This window comes from Priapulus caudatus, unplaced genomic scaffold, assembly GCF_000485595.1.
Source record: "Priapulus caudatus unplaced genomic scaffold, Priapulus_caudatus-5.0.1 Scaffold216, whole genome shotgun sequence".
NCBI lineage: Eukaryota > Metazoa > Priapulida > Priapulimorpha > Priapulimorphida > Priapulidae > Priapulus > Priapulus caudatus.
In genome coordinates, this window is record NW_014577277.1 from 158,780 (window position 1) to 170,305 (window position 11,526).

The following is an 11,526-nucleotide window of genomic DNA, read 5'->3' on the forward strand; positions in this document are numbered from 1 at the left end:
TATAACATAATATATCACTTAATAATATCACATAATATAACATAATATATCACATAATATATGATCACATAATATCATTCGCGCAAAACAGTATTGGCGCAATCTTGCCACAACCGTATTACTGACCGAATTTGACGCCTCTAAATACATACAGCGTCTATTTGGTCACGAATCTCGGTCCGACCGTCAGAGTACGCGCGATCATGCGGCGACGCCTGTAGCGGCTCTGATTGGAGGAGCGTCGGGCAGCTGTGGGAGAGGCCTGGCGAACGGCATGTTGTGCTTAATACCCATATACTATAATTATATAAAGCGGCAATAATACCGTATATTATCTCATGGGCATATATATATATATATACTATATATATATATACACATATATATAGGCCATATACATATATATATATATATATATATATATCAAGAGCTAATAATATATTATTTATATTATGAATGTATTTTTAAAATGGTAAGTTTTCATTAAATATTTATTGTTATTTAACTTGAGATTTCGGGGCGGTCGTGTTCCTTAATGGAGCAGAATGGTAAGAGTGCGCGCAGTATTGCCGCAATCGGACCGTGTAAGAACATTATTAATTTTATATAATGGCAGAGATCATTTATCAATATAGATATACGATCAGTGATCGATGAGTCAGTTGCACATGTGAGAGTAAAAGGTGCGACAGTTTTGATGCAGCAGTGAGAAAGAACTGAGAAAGTAAGAAGAAGGAGTAAGCTGTATGTAAGCTGCAAGTATATATATATACTGCATACTACATTATAGAGACAAAAAGTTGTTATACCGCATCGTGTATTAGAAGCAAGAAGAAGAAAGGACCAAGTCAGAAACTATGTGTATATTACACCCGGATCTGATATGGTGCTCTATTGACGGGTTTACTTTACTGACCTATGTATTTAGTTATTAATCTATGTAGCGTGTTTGATTATTGTACAAATAAGTAAGAGTCTTTGCCGACCTATTTTTCCATTTCTGTGATTACTTACGCTGCGCACACTAGATGCTGCCTGTCGTTAGTTAGTCAGAATTAGCACTCCTTCAGTGCACATACTAATAGCAGTAATATTTAAATACTAATGAAAGTTTTACCTGTATTCTTTTGATGTATTGCGCAATCCCTAAATGATAGAGAGACACGTCACCAGTTGTGATATTAAAAGTGCGAGACATAGGCTTGCCCACAGGCGAAGGCAATAATATACATAAAATAACATGACCAATTTGGTACATATTACTATATAATAATATTAGTATATATTGATATAATATAATATATTGTTATCCAGGCGTTGACTAACATTACCGCGTTATTTGTACAGAATATTGTATACGCACTTATATTCTTGTTTTCTGTTACCATTTATCCGCTTATGTATTAAGTAAATATCGTCGTGTCCGACATATTGCCGTCTCCAAGTTGATGCTAAGCGTTTATCCCGACGCAACGCCGGCTTACCACAAACTAGTGGTATAATACTATATATATATATATATACAGCGCCGCGTGTATGTATGTATGTTATGTATCGTATGTATGTGATGTGTATGTCTGTATGGCTATGTATGTATGTATGTATGTATGTGAAACAATGCAATGTGTGTGCTGTGTGTGTTGTGTGTGCTGTGTGTGTTGTGGATGTGTGTGTGTGGTGAGAGCTGTGTGTGTGTGTGTGTGTGAAATGTGTGTGATGTGTGTGTGGTTGTGAGTTCTGTTCTATATGTGTGTTGTGGGGGTGTGTGTTGCTGTGTAGTGTGTGTGGTGTGATGTGCTGTGTGTCGTGTTATGTGATGTGTGTGTGAGTATGTGTGTGTGTTGTGTGCTGTGTGTGTGTGTGTGTGTGATGCTGTGTATCGTGTGTCGTGCGTGCGTGCGTGATGTGTGTCGGGCTTAATGGCAAAATATGATGCACACACAGATCACAAACACTAACGCACGATGCCGCCCGCAGCGCACGCACGACTGCACGCACGCCAACAACCCACACCACGACACAACACGCCACACACACACATACACGCACACACACACGCACACACACAGACCACACACACACACAACACAACATGCGCGCACGCAACGCACGCCACAGCGACGCCACGCACGCCACGCCACATACACACAAAACACTCATACACACAAGTCCTCAATATTTTTATTTGTTATATTAATTAAATAATTTAATTTAAATCTATTTATCTATATAGTATATACTATACCTATCATATATATAATATATATACTATATATAATGTATAGTTAGAGACACCAGGCGTTACCTGGTGGTTAGTTTAACGCGCATAGCGACAGCAGAGACAACAACAGTAAACAACAGCAGCAATAGGCAAACCAATATGGCAGCGGTAAATTTTACGTGAGTTCCTGGCGTCTTTCTGACCATTTTGCCCATTCATTAATTGAACGCTTTATGAGTTTCGCTGTCCGCTGATGCACCCGCTGCTAAGAACTCACAAGGTGTTCGGACATCAGCGCGGCGTCAGGGGAGGGCTCTTGTGTCTTTGTTATGATCTCACTTATCTGTCTGTGTGTTTGTTTTTCTGCCTCACCATCTATTTGTCTGTCTGTCCATCTGTCTGTCGGCTCCGGAATCGTGGCAGGTACTGCTTCGGTGATTGGACGGTCGGTCGCGAGCCGATCGGACCGATCGCGTCGGACGTGTCGTCGCCGTCGGTGGTCGGACGGTCGGACTTCGCAGTCAGTTGATCGGTCGCGTCGGTCGGTCGGTGTCGTCGGCTCGGTCGGTCGTCGGTTGGTCGGTCGAGTCGCGTTTGAGTCAGTAGGCTTCGAGTCCGGTCGGCGGCAGTCTGGTCGCCGTCAGGTTAATGATCGGCTCACGGTCGCCGTCGGTTGGTCGTCGGTAATTGGGTGGTAGTCGCTCGGTCGGTCGGTCGGAATTTGGGTGGTAGGTCGGACGTCGAGTCCGCGTCGGTCGGTCGTCGGTCTGCGTCGGTCGCGTCGGGTCGGTCGGTCGGTCCGGTCGGTCGGTCGGTCGTCGGTCGGTCGGTCAGGTCGCCGTCGGGTTCGCTCCGCTTCGGTCGGTCGGGTCGTCCAGGTCGGAGCGGGTCGAGGCAGTCCGTCGCGGCTGGGGCGGAGCCTGCGTCGGTCGGTCTACGGCGCGGCTTCGCGGCACAGTCCGTCGGGCGGCGCCGGGCGCGTCGGTGGTCAGGGCGGTCGGTCGGTCGGGCGGTCGGGGCGCGTCGTCCGTCGGGCGGTTCTGGTCGGTCGGATCGGGCATATCCGTCGGGCAGGTCGGGTCGGATTCGGGCGGTCTGGGTGCGGTCCGTCCCGTCGCGTCGGGTCGGTCGCGTCGGTCGGTCGGGCATCCCGATCGGGCGGACTCGGTCGGATACGGTCGGTCGGTCATCGCAGTCCGTCGCGGGGGCGGGCGCATCGGTCGTGGTAAGTAAGGAAACCACGATCGTCAACTTATATGTCCGTCAATGTGTTTACTACTACGCGGATAGCTTCGGCCAGCGCGGTCTGTAATTTTACCACTGCCAGCACGAGAGAACATCTCTGTCGATGGATCAATCCGATATCGATGAGACTTTGCCGCTGTGGCGTCGGCTGACTCGTCGGCTCGAGCCATGACCCGACTGTCGCGAGCCGGAATGCTAATCGTCGTGAAGATTGTCGACGGCAGACGAGCTTGGTGTTCGCTCTTACGGCTGCGTCGGCTCGTTGATCCGTCGCCCATGTTCGCCAACACGACGGGCTTCGCCAACACCGAGCGCGAGTTTAGCGTATAAGCGTATAGGCGATATCGGCCATGTTAAACGCCAAAAGACGGTGTTCTCGGCAGAATGAGCCGCAGCTGAGATTCGTGGGGATTATAGAGATGCCGCCGAAACGTACACGCGACGAGCGAGACAGAACGAGCCATACTCAGTATAGCTGCGCGCTCGCGTCTTCGTGTAGCGAAGCCGCACAAGAGCGTCGATGGCTATGTCCATGCGTGGCAAACACGAAAAAGCTGCGAATACGCGCTCGCAGGTCCGCGCGTTGTCCGGGCAAACACGCGCGCAGAGTATAAGTTAAGAGTATCCGGCGAAGCGCGCGGTTTGTTGCGCAGAATGGTCGCACTACAGAATTAATGGCTGCTGACAGACCGATAGCCGAAACTATTAAAAGGGGCGATTAAACGCTAAGTGATGCGTCTACCGGAATGACAATTGGAAGGCAATTCATCGTCGGAGATTTGCCAAGATTATTCTGTGCGTAGATCTTTATGAAGGCCTGACCGGATCGCCACAAATGGCCTATAAATAGGAAACTATTCGCTTGAGTGTCCGCCAAATAGCTGCAGGCCTGAAATTTAGACCCATCGTGTCAGAGGGAGCGCATGCCGGACCAGTGCATGACCTATCGCAAGAAATGGACTTGACTTTCGCCTGAACTATGCGTCGAATTGTAAGACAGAAATGAACAACCATGAACGAACTAAATGACTCATCGTGTTATATAGTCATTGCAATATATAGTGCGATGCGCGCAACGCGATGCGCTATTTATTAGCTGCTTGATATTATATATATATTTATATTATATTATTCATATCATATATACTATATCTATATTATATTTATTATTTATATTATATTATATTATTTATATTTATATATACTATTATTTATACTTATATTATATTATAATTATATTATATTATATTATATCTATATAAGTATCTTTATTCATATTATAATATTATATTATATTATATTATATTATATATTATATTATATTATATTATATTATATTATATTATATTATATTATATTATATTATAATATTATTATCAGGAGTGGATAATAGAGATCTCTATTATCCACTTCTGATTTTATATTATATTACATTATATTACATTGTATTATATTAGATTTAACTATAAATATAGTAAAAGCACCAAGAATTTTCTGACGTTAGATATCAGTTTATTATTTGACGAGCAATGGCTTCTCCGAATTAAATAGTAGGATTATTTCGCAAATATTGCGCTCATTTCTGTGAATGTCTCTGGAGTGTGTAAGATATTAACAGAAAATTAGGGACGGAGGTTTATGCGTGTTGAGGTAACGTTTGAAATCATTTTACTGAGTTAAGCTCAATAAATCACTAAACCAATATGTGGGATTCTCATTGGTCTCGTTGTTCTATTTGTAGTATTCATGGGAAAACATGAGCGATATCTACGTGACTTTCAGCACACCCTTTCTACTACTTTCCTATCACAACCACGGATGTCCAGAATGGATTTAGTCCAGATAATTGTCGTTGTAAATTTCCCTCATCTCTTTCTGTTCAGAACTCATTTATGTACTAGTACACGCCCGAGCGTACCGCTAGCTGCGCGGCAAGGTAACACCGGGTCATAGACTGGTCCCTAATGTAACTCGCTCTTTGCTTAATCATTACCCTCTAGCTCGATATCATAAATGTAGTATAGAAGGCCGCAACTCATATGAACACTGCGGTCCGGGACCGCTAACGTATATAGACCGCGGCTGCCAACCACGCGGGCATTTCTACGCTCTGTCAGCAATGACGCAGCGAATGGAAAGGAAGGCGGGGAACTTATTAGCGTAGCACACGCCTGAAGTGTCAACTTGGTACCGCAAAGTCTGAAACCTCGAGCTCTCCAGATGCTCGCCGCCGCGAAGTCACTTACGGAGTCGCTGCGCCTGTCGCCAGCCTAAATCCGAGTGCGTCGACTCCGGCACGTTTGAGTAGCGGATTGTAAAGATTTCATCGGCACTTGTCGGGGACATCATCTGTCGATTCTCCTCGAGAGCGGTGCAAGACTGCCGTGAATGTTTGCTCGCGTAATTGTCTCGTTTGCAGGTAAACTGTTTCTTTCATGTGCCGCTGGGCGTGTTGAGTGAAAGAGAGGGGAAGACAGAGAGAGAGAGAGAGAGAGAGAGAGAGAGAGAGAGAGAGAGAGAGAGAGAGAGAGAGAGAGAGAGAGAGAGAGAGAGAGAGAGAGAGAGAGAGAGAGAGAGAGAGAGAGAGAGAGAGAGAGAGAGAGAGAGAGAGAGAGAGAGAGAGAGAGAGAGAGAGAGAGAGAGAGAGAGAGAGAGAGAGAGAGAGAGAGAGAGAGAGAGAGGGAGTTTGGCGAAACTTCCTGAGTATAAAATGCTTATACGTAATTACCGCGTTGTGGTTCCTAAAATAAATTTCGCCGAGGTACGTATGCAGACCCGTAATCTACATGTGAATGCGCGCGTTCACTGCTTAGTGTGATTTGGCAGGAGTAACAACGAACATTTTATATTGACCGTTAACATCTCGTAACCTGTTGAGTGTAAATAATCGTTGTGTGCATGTGTGCGCGCGTGCGCGTTTCGCTAACTGAAACTGCGCTTAAAATTCTAGGTGCCTACCCAATTCCCTGCATGTATCCTGGGCTTCGAGTAACAAGTCAACTTCTGGCACACGTTATGTGTTACCCACTGTTAATAGACGTCTAGCAACCAACGTTCATTTAGTTGAAAAGTTTGTTACCGGCGTCTTTTCCGCGTTTGCGCAAATTTGGATCATATTAGCAGTCCGTCAGAGTGCCGTCATATTATAGACTATATAATATAATACGATATAATTATATATAATGTAATTATAATATATTATATTAATATTATATGTGTTGTCATATTATAGACTATATATATATATATATATATCATACAGCGTACTAATATTATGACATCCTATATCGGGTATCGTATTATTATAAAACATTAGTATATCGCATTATCCTCTACATGGAAAAAAATGAATTGAAAGTAGTTGGGTCCAATATAGGCAATTCCCGCAGCAATTTTGCAAGTACGTTTTATCTTGGATATTCGTAGTCTACGTTTGAAAAACCACTTCTATCTGCGTGGCGCCAATAAATCTACTCCCGACAAATTGACGAGCTTTGTAGTGGCACTTGCAGAGAGATTCCCACAGCTTATAACTGGCTATAGGATTAGTGTGTGTTCAGTCGCCTCGGCTTAACTTCCACCCGATTGGTTAACGCGCTCGTTGTAACAGATTTTCACAAGTGGCTGTGCGCATTCAATTTGTTCTATTTCGTGCGCGACGCTAAATAAAATAATACACAAGTATCGCTTGTTGATTTCCCCGAATGCATTTAACCACAATGTCAATAATGTAATTGTATTCATGGGTTCTGCGCATGCGCGACGCTTTACTAAGTAATTACTATAGTAATAATCGAATACATCACTTTATATGGCTTGTGTAACAAAAATCCTGTTATTGTGCTTAGCACAATTGTGTTGAATAAATGTTTTTTCGTGCACATGTTACACATGTCGTGGGGGTGGGGGATAGAAGGCGTTATATACACGTCGCTCCTTGTATCCGTGAACGTGATGCGCCTACGCAATGCAGCCGATAAACGCCGCTATTGTGCCGCCGTTTGTGAAGTAACATCAATAAGTTTACACTTAGTTGATATGCTAGCGGGAACAATGCGCGCCGAAAGTGGATCCCCGCTAGCTCAGGCATTCTCGTTCAAATTGCGGGTCTGCGCTCTCTATACCTGCCCACATTCAGAAAAGCGCGCGCGCTACTCAAAGGGAAACGCGAGATGAATAAGGAGGTAAATGAGACTGGTCGCTCCCCGCTGGCAAAGCTACACAGCACCAGAAGTTCACCATCTGTGGGGACGAACGAGCAGAAATTAAACCGTTATAATGACTGGTTTGTCAGCAGACCATGTAATGGCCACGTAATCACGATGCTGTTTTGGGTAATGATGAGTCAACGGCCAGGTAATAGGTACCTGTATACGCCCGCCGGCTCAGCGGCCGGCGCGCGAAGCTGTGCATGGATAATCCGGTAATCGTACGCTAGGCGGTCCCACTGTGCACCTCAAGACTCAAGATTCAAGATGTTTATTTGTGCATAAGTCGTGTATATACAGTTTACAGCGGCAAATAGGAAATATACAAGTCATAGTTAATATCTAGTTTACAAAGGAAGCACAGGAGTGGCCTCACTATTAAGGATGGCGAAGGCTCAAGATTAAAACACTCTAAGACACTCTAAAACACGCTCTCAAGCGTCAACTGCCGAGTGATCGAATTAACGACGGCGATTTGGCTGAATAATTTAATGGTAGAGAAATTTAGCCAGTCAGTTGGCTCACAGAAATGCTTCCTCGGGTCGCATGGCAGTCGCATCTGTAATGCAGAGCAGATTACGAGAGACAGAATGTGCATGAATGCTTAGGGGTTGCACCTCTCTCCTGTTTGCCCGCCTTTAGCCAACTGGCACGTGTATAAATTGGCTGCAATCTCTGCCTATTGTAATTCGAGTCAACGAAGCAATTAAGTATATATCTAGATCTGTGTGTGTGTGTGTGTGTGTGTGCGTGTGCGTGTGCGTGTGCGTGTGCGTCGTGTGCGTGTGCGTGTGCGTGTGCGTGTGCGTGGTGCTTCGTGCATGTGCGTGTGTGGTGAGTGCGTGCGTGTGTGTGTAATGGCTACGGGCGCGCCGTGGCGTGCGTGCGCGGCGCGCGCGCGGCGCGTTGTGTGTGTGTGTGTGCTGTGTGTGTGTGTTTTCCGTGTTTGTTTGTGTGTTGGCGTGCGTGTGTGTTGCGTGTGTGCGTATTGTGCGTGCATGTGTGTGTGTGTGGTGTGTGTGTGTGGGTGTGCGTTGCGTGTGCGTGTGCGTGTGCGTGTGGCGTGTGCGTGTGGCGTGTGCGTGTGCGTCTGCGTGCGTGTGTGCGTGTGCGTGTGGTGTGTGCGTGTGGTTTGTGTGTGCGTATCGCGCGGCATGTGCGTCGTGCGTGTGCGTGTGCGTGTGGTGTTGTGTGTGTGTGTGTGTGGTGTGTGTGTGTGCGAGCGCGTCCGGCGCGCACCATGCGCACGCGCGTGGCGCGGCAACACTACTGTGCATAGCTAGCGCCTCGAAACAATTCTTCTACTTGACAGAAGCAGCAGCAGCAGCAGCCATATATCCGCTCTAATCACACTCGTTAGCGCTGATTACGTGTTTACACGTGTAATCTTCGTTGATTTCCTACACGCAACCAGGTATCGTCCTCTTTGTTAACGTGGCCGGGCGTCTCCGCAGATTACTCTGGCCTCCTGCGTGACGCTCAGCTGCTTAATCAGCTAGCAAGCGACGCGACGATGACAACCGTGGCAGCGCATGTTGTCCTCACACCAGTGCACGAGCGCTATCATCGCCTCGTACCTAGTGCAAACAGACTGTTTCTATGATTTCAAAAGATTGCACGGATTGTACATATCGAGACCTACTGTTAAGTTTAATTCCGTATTATCACCGGTGTAATAATTAATTCCTCGCCGCCTTCCGAGAATGGATCGAATAAATACAATGCGCACTTAAAGCGAATATTTCGTAATCCGCGATCAAAGAAAGTACATAGAAAGAACAGGAAACATGTACTGTAGTGTCTTTACATTTTATAGACGTAGGCTTTTTATAGGCAGTTACCATGTATTATAGTACCAACCACAGCAGAGGTTGCGAATATGCTCACAATAACAGGTTACTGAATTTGCATGTATATATCGTATATTGCAGCGACCCGACGCGTGTATTTCATGTAGGGTTTGAGCAATTCATCTGCAAGCTATTAAGAGTTCATAGTAAGACATGGAGTCTCTAATTATGACTCTTTGAACGGCTATCAGCAGCTTAATAATATTACCATTTACCCTAAATACCTAAGACATTTATTAGCTCTTGAGACTATCTATCATGTTAATACGATGTTAGTTGTTGTGTTGTGTGTGTGTTGTGTGTGTGATGTGTGTTGTTCGTTGTGTGTGTGTGTGTGTGTGTGTTGTGTGTGTGTGAGTGTTGTGTGCTGTGGTGTGTGCTTGTGTGTGTGTGTGCTGTGTGTGTGTGTATGTGTGTGTGTTTGGTGTGTGTGTGTGTGTGTGTGTGTGTGTGTGTGTGTGTGTGCTGCTGTGTGGTGTCTGTGCTGTGCAGATAAGCCGCGTTTGTATCCGCCCGCGTGCACAGTGCCGGCCACTGTAAAATGCCTACGAAAATACTTTCGGTGTGCGGCGCATCGCTCGAATGGAATAATTTACCTCCTACGTTCGAGATGCCCCCACCATTATCTTTTTTAAACGTCCCCGTTCTAAAGAAAATCTTGCCTATATAGCCAGACGTCCCAAGTCTTCCGGTCTCTACGCGGGAGACTCCGGTATGACACGGCTCGCTCCTGTGCCCGGAAATGAGGTCAGAGGCCTCCCGCGTCGAACATTTTTCAGCCATAATGAAAGTTTACATCAGATAACATAGTAAATTACGTAAATTTCGCTGTTCGCTTGTTGATGTACTTTGATTATCGAGCGAACAATTAAAGGCGATTAAAACGATGATTTTACATGTCTACTTTATAAAAAATGGTGGTGTGCGCCGAACAAACACACTATCCAGCCCGTACAACTTTTTCGCTGTTCTTAGCGCCTGCCGAAAAAACGGCGATGGACTCGGCTCCCTGTCTTGATTGCTGGGCCAATGCTGTGTCGCTTTCTTGGATGCTGGGCCAATGCGGCTCCCTTTCTTGGATGCTGGCTCCCTTTCTTGGACTTTCCCAACCGTTGGGACTGCTCGTGTATAGGGCCCATTGTGGCTCATACTTACCCGCGTACAATTTTAGTCCATGTACTCTCAACTCTTATTGTGCATTTTATTTAATCTTTAACGCTTACTGTTGCTGTGAGACGGCCATGTCAGCAGATAGAGTGTCCGCGCGCCAATTTATTGTGTTCTGTACCTAACATGTTTTACTACCGGTCCGTTAAATAAAGTTTTTACTTTAACTTTACTTACTTACTTCTTACTTGGCCTTACTTCTATTACTTACTTACTGGTGTTGTGGCGTGTGCGTGTGCGTGTCGTGTGCGTCGTGTGTGCGTGTGCGTGTGCTGCGTGTGCTGCTGTGTCGTGCGTGTGCGTGTCGTGTTTTCGTTGTGCGTGCTCGGCCGCGAGCGCTCGTGCGTGTGTGTGTCGTGTTGTGTGTGTGTGTGTGATGTGTGTGTGTGTGTGGTGTGTGTGTGTGTGTGTGTGTGTCGTGCGGTTGTGTAGCCGCGCAGCGTATGTGTGTGTGGTGTGTGTGTGTGTGCTAGTTGTGTATGGTGTGTGTGTTTTTGTGTTTGTGGCGCTGTGCGTGTGCGTGCGCAGTGTGCGTAGTGCTGTGCGTGCGTCGTGCGTGGTGTGTGTGTGTGTGTGTGTGTCGTGTGTGTGTCCGACGTGTGTGTGCGTGTGTGTGTGTGTGTGTGTGTATGCGCGCGCGTGTGTGTGCTTGTATTGGCATGCGTCCCCTGCATGCGCATCCACTGGCACACGCGCACGTGCACCCAAACGCGCAGGCACGCGCACACACTGCATGCACGCACACACGCACACATGCACGCACACACGCACGCAAGCACGCACCACACACAGGCACGCACGCGGATACACAGCAGGCGCACGATCGTTGCAGGCA

The 11,526-nt window shown here is 46.3% G+C and overlaps 1 protein-coding gene across 1 annotated transcript; it reads right to left on the reverse strand.

Annotated features, from left to right (window-relative positions):
• Positions 1 to 3,051: 3,051 nt before the first annotated feature.
• Positions 3,052 to 3,411, reverse strand: LOC106807454 (cell surface glycoprotein 1-like). The gene has a single exon (XM_014809780.1). The coding sequence runs from the start codon at positions 3,409 to 3,411 to the stop codon at positions 3,052 to 3,054; it is 360 nt and encodes a 119-aa protein (XP_014665266.1).
• Between the last annotated feature and the right edge of the window lie 8,115 nt (positions 3,412 to 11,526).

What these genes read in the sequence shown, in the direction of transcription:
- LOC106807454 (XM_014809780.1), bottom strand. Translation starts at nt 3,411, where the DNA reads ATGACCGACCGACCGTATCCGACCGAGTCCGCCCGATCGGGATGCCCG.